The sequence below is a fragment of the Seriola dumerili genome, unplaced genomic scaffold (genome assembly GCF_002260705.1).
Source record: "Seriola dumerili isolate Sdu_G_001 unplaced genomic scaffold, Sdu_1.0 BDQW01000113.1, whole genome shotgun sequence".
NCBI classification, from domain to species: Eukaryota; Metazoa; Chordata; class Actinopteri; order Carangiformes; family Carangidae; genus Seriola; species Seriola dumerili.
Genome location: NW_019174368.1, coordinates 1,042,139 through 1,061,052, shown reverse-complemented (window position 1 = coordinate 1,061,052; position 18,914 = coordinate 1,042,139). Strand labels below are relative to the sequence as shown.

General features: G+C 40.3%; 2 protein-coding genes across 2 annotated transcripts; both read left to right on the top strand.

Moving 5' to 3' along the window:
• The first annotated feature begins 1,636 nt into the window (after nt 1-1,636).
• On the top strand, nt 1,637-3,775 carry LOC111223682 (NACHT, LRR and PYD domains-containing protein 6-like). The gene is made up of 3 exons (XM_022747919.1): nt 1,637-1,721; nt 3,256-3,585; nt 3,690-3,775. Exons 2-3 carry the CDS (start codon nt 3,273-3,275, stop codon nt 3,773-3,775), a joined length of 399 nt encoding a protein of 132 aa, XP_022603640.1. The 5' UTR covers nt 1,637-1,721; nt 3,256-3,272.
• Nucleotides 3,776-4,180: 405 nt separating this feature from the next.
• LOC111223681 (NACHT, LRR and PYD domains-containing protein 12-like) lies at nt 4,181-10,234 on the top strand. The gene is made up of 7 exons (XM_022747918.1): nt 4,181-6,045; nt 6,142-6,315; nt 6,901-7,074; nt 7,888-8,061; nt 8,163-8,336; nt 8,494-8,540; nt 8,629-10,234. The coding sequence occupies exons 1-7, from the start codon at nt 4,181-4,183 to the stop codon at nt 9,180-9,182; spliced, it is 3,162 nt and encodes a 1,053-aa protein (XP_022603639.1). The 3' UTR covers nt 9,183-10,234.
• The last annotated feature ends 8,680 nt before the right edge of the window (nt 10,235-18,914 follow it).

Sequence of the window (18,914 nt, the reverse complement as noted above, 5' to 3'; positions counted from 1 at the left end):
ATTCTTCCTTAGATCTGTGTCTGTGAAGAGAGCTCTGCTGGTCACTACCCAGGACTGGAATGTGGGTCGTAGTTTATGACTCTTATCTAGAGACGGACAGAGGAAGGGAGGTTGATGTGTGTGTTCATGCATGGCACAGAGAGGCCAGGATTCACACTTTAGTGTTAATCAGTCCTTTTGTTGTTACTTGTCCTATACAAGAAACAATCAAATATCAATAGACAAAGTCTTATTGTTATAAACTGGAGATTTTGCCTATATTCTCCAGTTGTCTGGTGTCCATTGGTTGATCCTCTGGAGCTGACCCTTTGACCTTTGGTCTGGTTCTGTGTCGTTCGGACATGCTAAAAGCATGGTCTGTTTCTGGAAGAGGAGTCCTTTGTCTCTGTTTCCTATCAATTTGATGGTTTGATGGTGGGAAAAGTCGCAATGCGTCAATTGTGTGTCCGTAACTCTGCATGTCCTTACAATGAACTTCCTTAATGGCTTGTGACTAATGCCAGGCCACGTATGTACGCTACACCATTCCCAATCAAGCTGCACATATTGATATAGCCTATCTATTGTCTGGGTTTCTCAAAGCCGAAATTTCAATACAGAAGATGATTAAGTCGAACAAGTATGCATTCATGCCTGCAATGCTTTTGCACAACATTCATGAAGATACATTTCATTCATTTAAAAGCAATTTTGACTAAATAAAAGGCTTAAATGTCATGTGTGTTATTCCCGTGCCCAAGGACAGTTCAGTCTGTATTATCTGTCTTAAATCCTCAAATCCTCCACAGACAACACAAGGACACTGACTTTGTTCTGTGTCAACATGTGAATTCCATTAAAATATAATTTGTCAAAAGTCACAAATGAAAATGTTGAATGCACTTTTCAATTGAACCCCCCACATTAAGAGCTAATGGTACAAAAAACAGACTCTGGAAGTATAAACTTGCAAATGTCATTCTAAACAAAAGCCAAAAGCTTGTTTTCATCACGGACCGGTGAAACTGGTCAAACTAACACCAAATGGTCTTGCTAACAGAGGGAGATGGGACACCCATATAATTTATGTTCCGATTTCCATGTATTGAATTTGAGTAATCTACTACATGGTCATTGGAAATTTTGCCACATTTTTTTCCCCCAAAAATTGCCAGTTTGATTGACAGTAGATATCCAGCCACAAAGACGTCAAAAAGGGATTTTGTTTCCAGCCTGCCTGTTTAAGAAACAGGCTAAGATTTTTAGAGTGTATTGCTGAGCTTTGTTCCTGTTGTGAAATGAATGTTCGCTGACAAGAGAACAGTATTTGTAATACTGTTTTTATAATGTGTTGTGTTTGCAGTTGTTTTTGCTGTTGCCCGAGCAATAAAAGAAAAAGCAGAACAGGAGAACCTAAAATCAGCCATATCAGACTACTGCAAAAGGGAAAATCACATCATGAACTGGGAAAAGGCTAAGTCATTGGATCAGAGAGCAACAAGCACCACCGTTGGATTAGGGAGGCCATTGAGATCTGAAAATGGGTCCAAAGGACAGTGAACCGGGACGAGGGGGCATACATGTTGTCCCACACCTGGGATGCTGTTCTGAAGGAGCGGCTGAACAGCAGGGGGCGTGATCGTCCCGTCAAACCTAACAGGACGACCACACCTGTATAAACAACGGCTGATAAGACTCTTCTGAGGAAGACTGCAGGAAGACAGCAGCCGAAACATGTCAAGGTAAAAAACACCCTAAAGCTAAAGCACTCATCTATCAATAAGAAAAAAGCATAGGCAAGGCAAGGCAAGTTTATTTGTATAGCACATTTCAACAGAAAGGCAATTCAAAGTGCTTTACATAGAGCATAAAAGGCATCAAGACAGACTATAAGAGTGACACAAGTAAAAAGTCATTTAAAAAAAAAAAATTAAAAATACAAAAATGTATTTAAAAAAAGTAAAAAATAAATAAGTGCAGTGGAGACAAGATGAACCTTTTTGGAATAGGTTTTTCATTGTTTTTATTCTAGGTTTCTTAACGTGACCGGTGTCTGGAGTTCACTATTGGACTTTGACAACGCATGACTCCTTGCTGAGTTATGTAAACTGAATAAAACCCTCACACCAAGGTGAAACATTCATTCCAGCCCTTTTTGTACAATTGTATAGAACTATTCTGTGTGAATTCCTCATAACTTCTCAATTTTAATACACATTCAATATACTCATCTTAGCCAGGATATACTGTAGATGAATGTTGTTTAACTTTTGTAATTATACTAAGCTAAAACCCTAACCATATAATTTAAAGAGGGTGGTTGTAGGTTGTTCACACTGATGCATAGTACAGTTAAATTTTAACTGTATTTACTCTATATTAGATGCACTTTTTTAACTTACCAACTAATGTCACCCTGGTTTGGTGGTGGTGGTTTCTTTTTCCAAAAGCATAAAATGTGATTAAGATGTGTGTTTGTCTCCTGTCACGTAAGCTTCAAATGTTAGCTGGCTTACTACCCACGGTAGTAATGTACTCCAGCATTGTGTAATATTTTACCAGTGTCCTGGGTGCTACAATATGTGAGTATGGTTTTGTGTTAGCTGCTTTTTTTCTGCTGTATTGAATTTATATTCAAGCAACCCCACCCAAGGATGTTAGCTGAGATAGCGCTACGTTCACCAAACACAACAGTGTCCTCGTCCTAATATTCTTTTTCTCCTTAAGTTAAAAGTGGAAAATACCAGTTGGAAATATAAATGATAAGGCATGAATCTTCTCCTTCTTGCTTTCCCAAGTATGTGATGCTGCTCTGCTCTTTGTGTCTAAAGAAAACTATGTTTCATGGTAGAAATACTTTTTTGTGAGGTCTCTTCTCAGAGTTATTTTCTTGCAGGTAAGAAGAACAACACGTCTTCAGTAGAATGCGATCACTGCAACACAAATCAACCACCTCTCTTGCAGTCTTAACTTGTAAGATTATCGTAACCTAAAGAAGTGAGTTAGATTGCAGGTGTAACCTCTTTCTGGAAAGAAGAAGCCACTGTGCAACAGCAATAGCAATCCTCTTAACACATCACAGTCTTCATCCACATGTTGCGGCTAATGTTGGGTCACTCTCTGTAGTTGGTGGCGATAAAGTGCAGCCGAAAAAGGAACAAAACAACTCACTGTTTGCTCTAATGTTACGAAAGAAATGTGGAAATTTTCTGAGGGGTATTAGTACATAGATTTATTTTGAATCTTCAAAGTGAAAAGTGAATAATTGTCTTTTAGGTAAAAGAGATAGTGCCATGTCAGCCATGACGACCTCGCTTAAGGAGACGTTGTGGGTAACTCTGGAGGATTTGAGGGAGGAGGAATTCAAGCAGTTGAAATGGCTCCTCCAGCAGATGGACATCATGCACACAATCACCCCACATCTTGAAACCTACCCAGCCATCGCTGTGAGCAAACTGGAGAAGGCAGACAGGCAAGACACCGTCGCTCAGATGGTGCAGATCTACGGCCCTCACAGAGCTCTGGAGGTGACCCGGAAGGTTTTAGTCAAAATCAACAGAAATGATCTGGTGCAGAGATTACCAAACTTCTCCTCTACATCAAAAGGTACACTGCAGGAAGGTGAAATTATAATATGTGTAATAATTTGTTAACTGGTTGACTGGTGCTGAAGCTCCTTCCTGACATCGCGTTCTTTCTCTCTGTTGCAGTAGATGTTAGTGATGTGGGGACTAGTTCTGACAATAGACACCTGGCCACTACAGACAGTCAGATCGGAGGTAAAGCTTTTGTTTGATGAACTCGTCCTGTCATGTCGATTGTCTTGTTGTCATTTGTCCATTTAGTACATCTATTAAAATGGCTATGGACTTATTTCTGTTTGTTTTACGTGATTAAAGGTAAGGCTAGCTCTTGTGTTGATTCATTGACAGTTGGCAACTACCTCAAAAGAAGCGAAATGTTGAGGTGTCGGGGCTGATTTTCCTAATTGTCTCATAATAAAGCTTCATTTTTTTAGTTTTTGGCTAAGCAGTGTGCACTTCTTAAGCCAGTATGATACAGTGCAAGAATGAGATTGAGGTATGTTCTGTGGGTTACAAGCACTTGATTTAGTCTATTTTTTTGTGAAATTGTCTGAATCTTAATCCGGTTTTCCACTTTCTGCTCCGTCTCTTGTCTTACTTTGTAATACACAGATTTGATGGTGCTGGTACCAAAGCCTCCACAGCCAATCACATCGTACCAACAAGCGCTCCAGTCTAATCTTCAGAACCGGTTTCTGTGTGTACAGGAAGGACTGGCAGATATGGAGGAAAAAAAACTTCTGGATGATATCTATACAGAGCTCCACATCACAGATGGAGGCAACATGCAAATTAACAGGCAACACGAGGTCAGGCAGATTGAGACGGCATCGAGAAGGCCAGCTGGAGCAAAGATATCGGTCAAACCCAGTGATATCTTCAAACACCCCTCTGGAAAATACAGACCCGTCAGGACAGTGCTGACCAATGGGATTGCAGGAATCGGGAAAACATTTCTTGTGCACAAGTTCATCCTCGACTGGGCTGAAGGAAGAACCAATCACGATGTGCATCTCATATTCCCATTCAGCTTCCGCCAGCTGAATTTACTGAAGGGAAAAAGGGTTTGCCTCGCCAAACTCATTCACAAATGTATCAGGGAAACCAAAGACATCAAAGAGGAGGCTCTTAATTATATCTTCACAGTGTTACAGATGTCAGGAAACACCAACTATGACAAGAGTAAATTTAAACTTCTGTTTGTGTTGGATGGACTAGATGAGAACCGTCTTCAACTAGACTTCACCGCCAAAGAAGAAAAGACTATTGATGTGACAAAGTCAACTAAGGTGGAAGAACTACTGATGAACCTCATTATGGGTACTCTGCTTCCCTCTTCTCGTCTTTGGATAACAACACGACCTGCAGCAGCCAATCAGATCTCTCCGGAGTTTGTCGATATGGTGTCAGAGGTGAGAGGGTTCACTGACCCACAGAAGGAGGAGTATTTCTCCAAGAGATTCAGTCACAACGAGCACGCCAGCAACATCATCTCCCACATCAGGGCGTCGCGAAGCCTCCACATCATGTGCTACATCCCAGTCTTCTGTTGGATCACCGCTACAGTGCTGGAGGACATGCTAAGAGCCAATGAGAGAGTGGAGCTGCCCAAGACTCTGACTGAGATGTACACAGAATTCCTGGCTTTTCAGATGAGACAGACGAAAGAGAAGTATGGCACAAAAAAGACCATTTGGTACATTCAGTCACTTGCAAAACTGGCTTTCTACCAGCTGGAGAAAGGAAACATAATCTTCTATGAGGAAGACCTAAAAGATAGTGGAATTGATCTCAACGAAGCCTCTGTGTACTCTGGGGTTTTCACACAGATCTTTAAAAAGGAGCGCTGGAGGAAGAAGGACAAGGATAAGGGCCGAATGTTCAGTTTTGTCCATCTGAGCATTCAGGAATTTCTGGCTGCTTTTTATGTGGAGGCGTCACTCATTAACAGCAGCAAGAACGTGCTGGATGAATCCCAACCACACTCTAAAAGTCTGGGGATGCTTTTCCGCAAAACATCTGCAGCAGAGGTCCATAGGATCGCCATTGACAAGGCTTTAGAGAGTCCAGAGGGACACTTGGACTTATTCCTCCGTTTCCTGTTGGGCCTCTCATTGCAGACCAATAAAGATTGTCTGGCAGACCTACTTAAACAGAAAAGAGCGAGCTCACACAGCAACCAGGAAACAATCCAGTACATCAAGAAGAAGATCAAGGAGAGTCCGTCTCCAGAGAGAAGCATCAACTTGTTTCACTGTCTGAATGAGCTGAATGATCATTCTCTAGAGGAGGAGATACAGGAGTACTTGAATTCAGGAAGCATCCCTAGAAAATATCTCTCTCCTGCTCAGTGGTCGGCTCTGGTCTTCATCTTACTGTCATCAGAAAAAAAGCATGAGGTGTTTGACCTGAAGAAGTACTGTAGCTCAGAAAACGGTTTTCTGAGGCTGCTGCCGGTGTTTCAAGCCTCCATTACATACCTGTAGGTGGATTTATTATATATGTTGTATTTTATTGGTAAAAATGGTATTTCTTTTTTTGTTCAAAATTCTTGTCTTCCTCTATTAATCTTCATCAGGCTGAGTGGATGTGCTCTGTCAGAGACAAGCTGTAGAGCTCTGGCTTCAGTTCTCACCTCTGAACAGTCTAATCTGAAAGAGCTGGACCTGAGCAGCAACGAAATTGATGATTTAGGAGTGACAGTACTCTCTTTTGGACTGGAGCATCCACACTGTAGACTGGAATCTGTCAGGTCAGCTGACTTTATTTAAAGGTCCCATATTTTACACTTAAGTTCTAACATCCACAAGAAGATATATTTGTGGATTTAAAAACCATCTCACTGTAGTTACATCTCTTCTCTCAAGCTTCTCTCGGGAGCTCTAGTAATAACAGGTCGGAGAGCCAGTCAGATTGGGTGACGGGCGGGGCTTAGGGCATGGCTGAGAGTGGTGGCTGCTTTGTTGTGACATCACAAAGTTACCGAAGTCTCTTTATACAATTTGGGAGTTTTTTTTTTTTCATGTCTGTCTGCTGCCTTTGTCTGTTGTTGTCAATAGGGCTCCATATGGCAACAGGTTAAAACTGGCGTTGTTCTGTATTTTTCTTATTGTCCACAAATCCCATTAAAACACCAAAACTAAGAACATGCTTTACTCTACAGTACATTCTTGGCACTTTGGAAGAGATTATGAATTGATAATTATTAATATCATAATCTATATAGATAAAACCCTGCTAAACAGCCAACCTTAAATTTGGCAAATAAAGCTAAAGCAATACTTGTTACTAAAATACTTGTAATTGTTGCTACGTTTGTTGTCATCACCTTCTTCAGGTTGAGTCACTGTAACCTCTCAGAGAGGATCTGTGAAGCTCTGGCCTCAGTTCTCAGCTCCAGGTCCTCCAGTCTGCGAGAGCTGGACCTGAGTGACAACAATTTGCAGGATTCAGGAGTGAAGCGACTCTCTGCTGGACTTGAGAGTCTGCACTGTACGCTAGAATCTCTCAGGTCAGAGTTCAATGCTGTGAGCACCACAAAACTGACACATAATATTCATTCATCTCCTACCGCTTATCCTCTAGTAGGGTCGCGGGGGGGCTGGAGCCTATCCCAGCTGACACATAATATGCTCCAGTTAATTTGAACCCACCTACCCTGGACCTAAACTACATGGTGTTCTTGTGCTGCCTCAATGTCCGCCACCTGTGTAACGTTAATGTGCAGAAGTTGCATTTGAAATGACAGCTTCACCTCTCGGCAAGACCTTTTCATCTATGTTGACTTGACTCAGATGGTTTGGTATCATGATCAATATGGTTTGCTAGCTTTCTCCATTTTGTGTCAGCAAACAGCCCAGTAACTGATATGACTATGCATTTTATGAATGCCCCTGTTGGGAGTATAAGGCATGACCTGTTTAGCTTTTACACTTTTCTCTTGTGACTCACTTTGAATTTTTGTTAAAAAGTGACAGACCGGCCACAAATGCATTCTTCCCCATCGCACTGTTGTGGTGGTCAAACGGATAGAAACATATTTTAAGAGCTGGACAAATACAACAGTAAACTACTTTGGGGCACATTAGAATTTCTTTTACCATTTGGGTCAACTCACTGTTTAATACCATAACCCCAGAAGGAATCAATCAGCATACAAAGCACCACAGCAAAGTAAACACAATTAACTTCATATGATATCATCTTTAACAATAGTATTAACAACTACCAGAAAATGCAACATAAACTACAAAACAAATATAAAGGACAACGATAAAATTTAGCTGCAGAGGGAAACATTTTAATGTTGATCCATGTTCTTTAGGTTGAATTTGTGCAAGCTGTCATGGATGAGCTGTGAAGCACTAGCCTCAGTTCTCAGCTCACAGTCATCTTGTCTGAAACAGCTGGACCTGAGTAACAATGACCTGCAGGATTCAGGAGTAAAGCTCCTCTCTGTTGGACTGGAGAGTCCACAATGTGGACTGGAAACCCTCAGGTTGGAATTCCTCAAATAGATTCATAAACGGTGAAAAATTGTGCTAAAAACTTGCAAAGGCAAATTCACAACTTTGTGTGTGTGTGTGTGTGTGTGTGTAGCTTGTCAGGGTGTCTGGTCACGGAGGAAGGCTGTGCTTCTCTGGCCTCAGCACTGAGCTCCAACCCCTCTCATCTGAGAGAGCTGGACCTGAGCTACAATCACCCAGGACACTCGGGAGTGAGGCTCCTGTCTGCTGGACTGCAGGATCCACAGTGGAGACTGGACACTTTCAGGTATGGAAAGCAAACAGCTGGGAAAGCTGACAGATCACACACATTGCTCCTGTCACATTGTCCTGGTTAAAGATTCCTATCTTGAAATTGTAAATGATTTATGGAGAAACTCTCAGTGGAAAAGTAATAACTTGTTTCAATCGTGATCTTTTTGAAGGGTCGAGCCTGGTGGAGTTCGCTGGTTGAAATCTGGTCTGAAGAAGTGTAAGTGTCATGAATGTGACATATGTTCATTCAAACCGTCGGTCGTCAGGAACAGCTGCATGTATTGTGATTTTTTTCTTTCCCTTAGATGCCTGTGAACTCACACTGGATCCAAACACAGCAGACAGAGACCTCGTCCTGTTAGATGACAACAGAAAAGTGACTCGGGGGAGAGAGGAGCAGCCGTATCCAGACCACCCTGAGAGGTTTGCTGGCTGGTTTCAGCTGCTGTGCACACAGGGTCTAACCGGTCGCTGTTACTGGGAGGTGGAGTGGCAAGGGAGTGTTAGTGTTGCAGTGACTTACAGAGGAATCAGCAGGAGTGGAGAAGATGTCGACTGCTGTCTTGGATGGAATGATAAGTCCTGGTGTCTGGAGGTCACTGATGATGGGTACTATATTCGGCATAATAAAGCTTTAACAGACGTAATGCTCCACCCCCTTGACACAACCAGAGTAGCTGTGTATCTGGACTGGTCTGCTGGCACTCTGTCTTTCTACAGAGTATCCGATGATACACTGGCACACCTCCATACCTTCTACTCCACGTTCAGCGAACCCCTCTATCCTGGCTTCTGGATTGGGTTAAACTGCTCAGTGACTCTTTGTCAGGTGGAAGAGCTGTCACCTGCTGCTGACTAAAGACTTAAATCCACTTATTTACATTGTTGCCTAGAGTTAGATGCGAATATCGACACCACTCCAAATTGTCTGATGAACTAAAAGACGCATGTTCGAATAAATGCACAAATAAAAAGTGACAGGCTTATAGCATGCTAACAGTTTTTTCCTTATTGGCATTAAACACAAAGTACATACATTAGTTTTAATTGGTAATCAGTACAGAGTCTCCTGACATACTGACTCACCTCCACATTCACTGTTGAGGCTGGCGGATGGCCTGGATCCAAGGAAGGGGTTCAGATATGGGCTCTGTCCAAAGGTAACATAGTCCACCTAATCCACCTGAAAGTAAAAAGTAACATTATTATGTAACATTAGATTTTTACCTAATTTCACTGTATGTGAAATGTTTAGTATACTCAACTTTTTATGCTGTGCAAATGCCATGCAATTTTTTCTAGTGTGCTCAATTATATATATATATTTTTAATACTTGTTTTTGGTGTTTGATTTCATAGTTTAATTTCTTTGTGTTTATGTTTTTTTCATTTTAATTTTGGGGCTTTTGTGAAGTACTTTGTAAACACTTAGATATTTGTGCTATTAAATTAAATTAATTTGAATTTCTGATGTTTGATGAAGAAAGTAAAGGTACTGAGTAATCAGATATGCCAACCACTTAATGTTCAGGTCATAACGTAGTGTTGGGGTAATTATACCACCTACAAAGCTGTCATGGTAAAGGGAAGTTTTAATTCAAACATGTTCTGAGACTCTCTCTCTCAACTTAATGACACATGAGCAGTTCACTGGTATCTTGTATGGGTCCTGGGTGCTGGTGCAGTGTGGGAGCTGTAGTGCGTAAAGTGTGTAGAGTTTTCCAGCGTTTGACTCTGCAGTGTAACTGTGGGACAGTCAGAGGATGTCACATGCTCTCCACCACTAGATGGCGCTGTGGCACAAAGATCTGAAAGGAGCAGTTGAACTTGTGAAGTTCCTGTGATTTTTTTTTTGAATGGAAGTAATTTTTAAAGTATTAAAATCTTTATTAATATTTGAGTTGAAACTGTTTTAAGTGACAAATTATCAAATCATTATTGAAGATCTGGTCTAAGATCTGATTATGCAACACTTATGTACACCTTTAGAGCATCAAACATTACATTGTAATGTGACTGTGTTTACTATTTCTTTTTTCTGATTCTGAATATTTACTATAAAATCAGGTAATTACACATATGTAAAATGTTTTGATTATTTTCTTAAATATAATGTGACGGTTTAATACATAATCCATTACAGGTTGCATTTTTATTTAACTTAGAAGAACATTTGATCACCTTTTTATTAATTTTTTATACTGTCCTGCTTTGTAGTGCAGGACTCATTAGGTCCTTCAGTCAACAGACAGTCTGAGACAGACAGTCTGAGATCCACAGTGTCTTAGTTAGTTAATAATTGCACAGCAGGGATTCAGTTGTTTTTAAACTAGTCCAGCTGTAGTAGTTTCAGTTGAAACGTTATTGTTTGAAATCGAGTTTTGTGTTTATTTTCTTATAATACACACATCGCTCTGTGCAGTTACATTTTGATCTGACAATTACAACTTCAATCACATTTGTGCTGACTGTAACTGAGAATATAGTGTAACCTGCATTAGAGTAAATTAAAGCTGCACCATCAGACATTTATCAGATTAAATATGGATCAAATGATTATATGAAATGTGAAAGGTGCTGGTGATGAACAACAAAAATAGCCAGATAGTTTTCTCCAGAGTGAGAGAAACCAAACCAGAGCCACAGGAAATTGAATTGAATTTTGGACTTACATTTGTCAGATGGATAGAAACACAACTTCACATTGAGGCTGATGTTGCACCGCTAACATGCTAATGTGTACAATAGTTCATTCACGTGGCGGTAATATGTTCATGTTGGGTTTGCATCTTTTTTGTCTTTAAGGGGCAAAAACTAAATAAAAAATATGAATACATGGTGCATGATTAGCCAGCCTAGTGTGTGTGTGTGTATATAAACCATATTATCTGAAGAAAATGTTTACTTGATATCTCTCCATCACTTCTTCATCACTCACTCACCAGTCTTTCCCGACCTTCCGTTCTTCACTGTTGATACAGCTGCATGTATTTTAAATTCACCTGATAAAGCCAATTAATCCACTTCCACATACCTTATTATTCTCAAACGAATAACACTTCCATCCGCCTCCGGAGCCTTTGTGAGTATGACCTGGTAAATACAATCAATCACATGATGCCAGACTGGATTTTCAAATTCATTAATAGTAATTATAATGAGCAGATGTTCACCAGACAGTCTTTCACCAAAGAGTCATCGGGGTGATATAAAGGCTATCAGTTAGCACAGGTTGATAAGGATACACTGCAGGGCATGAACTCAGCGATCTTGATTGTGTGTGTGTGTGTGTGTGTGTGTGTGTGTGTGTGTGTGTGTGTGGAAGCTTGGCGTCTCTCACAGACCTCATAAGTGACAAAAAAACATTAAACAAAATCCCCACAGCCCGTATTCAAAAACTTGAAAAACGCTGCCAGAACTTCTGCAACTTTGTGATGTCACAACCAAACAATCACTACCCTCGGCTATGCCCCCAGCACAGCCCACCTGGACCCAACCTGTCCGACCTCGCAGGATTTGGTTTCTCAGACTGTTTACCTGAAATCTGCTGTTTTTTTATTTGATCACTCAGAAAACAGTCAGCCAATCAGAAGAGAAGCTCTGTCTTCTGATTTGCTCACCGACCTGTTGTTACTAGTGCTCCAGAGAGAAGCCTGAGAGAGGAGATGTAAAACTACATTAGCTAACCTGCTAACCTGCTACTGGCGCCAGCAACATATGTGAAAGTGGCATCAATCACACAAGCATATTTTCCAAAATGTCAAACTGACAAAGTTGTTTATCAGGAAGATTGTACAAAGTAAAGCTCCATGAAGTCGAAAAAAAAATGTGCGTAATTACTTGGTAATTTACTTTCTGTCTCTCTTCCTCTTGTGTAGAAGCAACACTTTGAACAATACTGAGTGCAGCAAAAACAAACCAGCAATTGTTTCATGGAAGTGGTCCCAAGCCATGATCCCATGAAGAAATTAGTGGCATGTATCTCTCCTCCTGACACAAATTCAATATACATTTTAAAACATGTCAGTGGACCTCAGCTATCTTTAAAATGCCAGTGTCTCAATAGGATTAATTGTTGATTCAATCCAGTAACACATGGATGTAAATTCTTCACATACATGTACGCACATGCATCAGTACATTACATATAGGCTTACACACGCACCACCCTGACACATGCATTGCACAAACACACACACTTACTTGATGCATGTTTATTTGCACACACAATGAAATACCCTCACACACATTCAAACACGCTGCGCACTCTCTCTTTCTCTAAACGCCCAGAAAGGCAAAGATCTCTGCAGCAAATGATCGAGTGATCTAATTATGAAGTGGTGGAAAGCATCCAGTCATGTTTATTGCCAGTATTCATTACCTGTAGTGGTGCTGCTCAACAGGAGGGATTTCAGCCAAGACCCGTAACATATGGAGCAAATTAACACAATATGGATTCAGCGCTTCTGGGCTGGGACTGGGATGACAAGTTTGAGAAAGATACATACACTGTAAAATGCATGCATAAACATATATAAAGTTGCACACTCTCCTGAGGGAGCAATAGCTGTTTTGGCCTCTTTTTTCATACAGTGACAGCTTCCTTGGCTTGGCAGCATCTTTTCCTTTTTACTGAATCTGTAAGAATAAAGCCACATTTCTGACCACAGAGGAAAACAACAGTACCTAAAATATAGTTTGCATCAAGAATTTTTAACCCATTTTCACACACCAACCTAGAGAGGTGCAAAGTTGTTCAAAACACTGAGATACAGTAAAAAAAAATATATATATTAGAAATTGCTCCGTGTCAATATAATGACTGGTGGAGAGATTGTGGATTTTATAGTGAACCTCTCTTACCCAATGCTGAAATGTGTTTTACACTAAAATATATGGCTTAAAATAAATAAACAAATACACAAATACATTTGTTTTATAACGTTAAGCCTCATAAGCCCTTGGATGCTGTATACAGAGCTGTAGTTGGTGGGAACAGGAAGCTCCTTCTTGTGGCTCTACTTTGTGATTGAGTATGATTAAATCTTTATGATAAAAATGTCAAGCTGTATTTGCTCTTGTATCTATGACAAAGAGGTGGAGACACACCAGAAGAGAGCTTTTGGCAAAAACAGACTACAGAATAAACAAAGGAGAGTATGATACGAAAAAAAGGAGCCTCCTGCTGTTGCTAAATGCTAAATGCAAGTGTGCTAATACTTGTCTTTCTTTGTTATTGTCTGTGCTAGTGCTACCTCGCTTGTTTGGGTTTGCATCTGCAATATTTGTTGTTTAACCAGACAGACAGGGACAGAGAGAGAGAAAGCTGAATGAGGTCAGACGAGGAGGAGGGAAAGGTGAGACAAGTCTGATTACACAAATAAAAGCTGATTGGATTTGCAGTAAAATGACCGGCACAGTAACAAGATGTCGCCTCATGTCACTTCCAATTCTGGACCTGGGTGTTCCTTTCAATTTTTACCAGCCCCTACTCATTTACAGGGTGGAAACACAAAAGTTTCTTGTTTTCCTTTTGTTATACCAGTGCCATTTTGTATTATTTGATATAAACAGTGATGCATATGCAGAAAAACGGAGAAGCAATCGAAGTCAGCCAAATTGGAATGTGTCCATATTCCCAGCACTTGCTCGCATGCATAAATCCAGTGGTCGTCAACATAGAAATAAAATAAAATAAAATAAAACCCTGAACATAGCAGAGATTGTTACTAATTACACTTAGAAAAACCAAAAATACAATCTAATAGTGTGTTTGTCTGTTCGAATTTACTATGTCTGTTAGCCTGGAATTTATTCAGCAGCAGTGTCAATAGCTAAATACTTTATTTTTTACAGGTTAAAAGTCATCAATATTCTTCTCTAAAGTCATTTAAATAAAAGTGCTTTTTCTTTATTTCCATACTTGATGACAATCCATCAATAACAACTAGTGAACTGACTTTTTGTCATGCAGCTTTAGCCACAGTTTTTCAGCACGATGTCATGTACGTAGCCATGTGTAAAACCATTTACAGGACTCTTATTTTAAAATGATTCACCAGGGCACATTCAAAAGCCACTGGAAACAGGTGGAGTTATAAGCTGACAGTATATATATGGTTAATAAAGTCGGTCTTTCAGCCGACAAACTTGTGAGTTTGCTTTGGTTTACTTTAAACCATGTGAAGTCCCATTGTTTCAATAATTACTCAACATTTCAAGTGGTAAATCTTCTGCTGTTGTTATTGTAAACAGCATATGTAAGTGCTGAGTGAGAGCAGAAAGCTTGACCGGTGTTTGAAAGCTGATACTGAAGATAAAATAGTTGTCCAGCAATTATACGGCATGAAATGAATTTTCTAGTAGGCTATGTTTAATTTTTTTTCTTTAACTGCTTTATTTTTCCTCTTGTTCTTCTTGTTCTTGTTCTTCTTCTGGATATCATTATTGTGATATAATATTATCATTATAACAGTGATTATGATTATAATTATTATCATTTTAATCTGGCTTTATTGGCCCTTTGGCTCCTTCCAAGCAACAGAGTCGTAAGGAAATGGGAGAAAGACTAATAAGTAATTAGGCTTAAATGGATTAGAGAAATTTTGCAGTGTTTGCACTTCCCACCAGGTGTGTTGTCTTTGCTTGTCCCTGGAGAAAGAGGCGACAGCCAGAGTGATGTCTCTTATTTTGTTTGCCAAAAACTGCCCCCTTGGTAGTTAAGTGGATTTAAGCTTGGCTGCTTCATCTTTGTCCACAGACACTTTGCAGGAGTCACAGTAAACAACAAAAGCAAGGAGAGAAAAAGGGAATGACGGACTCGGAGCTGAGATAAGAGAAACATTTTGAATTATCTGTATTTCATAAAAGATTTCTTCAAACTCAGTGTTGGAACCTATAAAAGTCAAATAAGAAGCAGCAGAAATTTCACATTACATCCGTTGACAAGAGACATCTTTAAGAGCTGCAGACTTCAAATGACCTGCAGTAAATTTTTACCCCAGTGGCCTCCTTGACGATCATTACTGCATTGTGGGCTGATGCCACCAAGATAATGTCACCACTAGTATGCTGCCATGGAAAAACCCGGAGCTTGAATCATGCCTTTAAGAAATTTCTAAATCAAAACCCACATGTTGCTCATCCTGCAGAGTGGAGTCTCTCCCAGAGCTCAGGGCAGACAGCCAGCAACTCGAATCTGGGGTTTTCAGGGAAACAAGTGACAACGCTTCAGTGACATCAGTTCACACACCGTGTTTCTGTAGGATCTTCATTTTATGTTTTTATGTCCAAATGATCCTCACTGACTCTCCCACCCCGGGCCCTGCCAATACATGTGGAAAGTGATATGGTTTAGCTTAGAGTTGATGCAGTGGTGCTTGAATTAGCACAGCAGTGTTTGTAGCCTAATCTGACCCCAAACGCCTCTTCTGAGGCCTTTACCGGCAAGCAACAGCTGAACCTGACTGAAGATGACGATAGGAGCAGAAGGCTGCTTTCTTGATAGATATTGACGACCGCCGAGTGGCACCGATATAGTGCCTGAGAGAGATGGAGAGGGCTGGTTAGAGAGACACACGGGGCTGATACTGACCCATTAGTGTTCCTTGTTTTTAAACATGTCAGTGATTCTCATTTAGGGGTCCAAATGATTGTAAATTTATTTTCACACATATACACATCATTTCTTGATTTTTCTGCCACACTAATGACACGTGATAACAATGCTGGTCTGTCAGACAGTCCATCATCTTGGTCCAGACATTCCTGGTCCCCTTGAGGACGAATACTGCTGACTTTTGCGATTCCTCGACTTTTCCTGTTGCACGACCACGAGGTTAAACATTTGGGGCTTTGAGTGAAATGTCTCAACAACTATCAATGCTATCTGATGATTTGCCATCAAATCTGTCCCACACATTATTCATATTTTGTGAATAAATGTGAAGAAATTTCATGGACCAAGGATTAAGTTTGTTTTCTTGAAGAGGATTCAGGTGTCAAGGCTCAGGCTGTGAGTTTGTTTTTTTCTTCCTTCCTTAGTGTTTCCCTGTGTCTTCCCTGCTCTCCCTTGTTTCTCCTCCTCCCTTGTTTTTGTGTGTGTGTGGTGGGCGTGTGTGTGTGTGTGTGGTGGGTGTGTCTACCTCTCCTGGTTCCTGGTGTTCCTACGCACCTGACTGCAATCTCATCTCCAACTGTTCAAATACTCCAGCTCACCCTTCACTCTTCATCAGATTGTTCAGCCTGCTTCAGCGGTAGCGATAGCAAGTATTTACTGGACGTATCTCTTCTGTTTTCCCTCGTGCTCCTTCCCAACCTGATTTTCTCCTGTGGCTCAGTGATCCCTTGAGCCAGATCAGAAACTGCTCTGCTGCCTCACCTGCCAGATTACACCTCAGACCTCAGTCTTCACCTCCTCCGCAAAGAGCCAGCCTGCCTCCACCCTCGCCCTTCACCACCCTTTAAACCCAGTCAAGTGTCTGCATCTTGGTCCAAATATTAACCTGAGCTGTCACATCAAGATTGTTTTTGAAGATAGGGCTTTTGTTTTAATATGTTCTCATGAACTAATACAATGCTGCCAAAGAAAACAGTCTGACAGGACTGATGCAGATCTGGATCCTGGATTCTTTTTGTTATTAAATACAGTGGCAAGACAAAGTAAATGAACCCTTTGGAATTAGTTGCATTTAAGCCTAATTATTGGTCCGACCCTCACCTGAGGTGCAATTATGAACAAACACAATCTCTTTTAATTAACAACCCACGAATCATTACTGTATATTGTTCTTGTTCATATTGAAAACATCATTCAAACATTCACAGTGTAGGTTGGAGAAAGTGGCATCAACAGACGCTAACTGGAGTCAGGAATCCAATCAGAGAAACAAGTCTGAAGGTGTGGCTTAGAGATAAACATTTTGAGTTTGCTGTTCATAACAAGCATCTGGTGATGTGAACCATGTCTCGTAAAAAGATCTCAGGAGACTTGAAAGGGTCATAAAGTCATCTCAAAGAGTTTAGATCTTCATCAGTCCACAATCAAACTGTCTATAAATGGAGATGATTTAGTTCTGTTGACGCCCGGCTAACTGGGACTCTAAAGACACAACACAGAACTCTCAAAGAGAATTGAGAAGCTGGTTAACATCTTTGTTCATACCACATGCAAACCATGGTTGCATGAAATGAATTCCCAAGTTTATCTTATGGTATAATGTCAGGATGGCTGCCCACCAGCTTCAGCTGCAGTTTGAAAGACTTCAAACTAATAAAATCTGAGTTGAATCTGTGCTGTGAGGAAAACTGGTCCACAGTTCCTCCTGAACATTGAGCAAGTCTGATCTGCAGCTACTGGAGGTGATTGTTTGAGATTATCGTTGTCAAAGGAGGTTCGCCCAATTATTAAATCCAACGCTTCACTTACTTTTTCCACCAGCACTGTGGATGTTTAATGAGTGTGTTCTATGAAGACATGAAAGGTTATCATTGTTTCTGTGTTATTGGCTTAAGCACATTGTGTTTGTCTATACTTGTGACTTAAATGAAGATCAGATCACGTTTTATGACCAACTATTGCAGAAAATCAGGTCAAAGGGTTCACATGCCTTTTCTTGCCACTGGCGTTTTCAAATTGTGCTCATAGTTGCTTTAAGATATAATAAAAATGCTGAGGGTTACACTGCTTTTGGCAAAGCTATTCGTTATTTCTTATGTGGAATTATGTTTAGTTAATTCTTCTTTCATATCTGATGAAAACTGTGGCATTTAAAATGGATGAATTTCTTTCTTTATTATTCACAAACTGACCAATCACAGAAAAAGAGGCAAGGACACCAAGTTTTTCCATCCTGCTGTTAATGAAATTGCACAACAACTGTAATTCTAAATGTCCAGTGACTTCAGCGGAATATATCCCCAGTCAGAGAAATGTTCTGTGATAGTCGTACAGACAGACACACTGTATAAATTGAACTGAATCCCGGCATTGATCCTCAAACCGTGCTCTGAACTACTTGACGTCATTTTGAACATGAACATTCATTTCAACAACTATGTCACTTACATAATTATCATGGTAGAGCAGTTAAACATAACTGAGGTAATGACTTGGTGATTTTGATCAGTGAACCATGCAACAGTCCAATGTCACGTCAAGGCAGGTGGTCTCTGGTATTCAGGACAGTGCAGGTGTTTCACTAAAGGAAAAAACAAAACAGAAAAAAACCATCATATACATGCTAATGACACGGAGCACCAAACAATACAGTACAGTAGATGGCCTTTTAGCACTGAACACACTAAACCCAAGCTGAAATCTCTCATGTACTACTTAGCTCTACTTATTAACATTTCATAGTATTTCTCACCATACATTTCAAAGGAATAGTTTGACATTTTGGGAGTTAGATGAGAAGATCAATACCACTCTTATATGTGTTAGGTAAATATGAAGCTATAGCCAGCAGCCAATTAGCTTAGCTTAGCATGATGAAACAGCTAGCCTCTCTTTACTATACAGACATGAGAGTGGTAGCATTGTCTCGATGTGAAACTGAGTGTATTTAGGCGTAATTATTTATATTAAGTG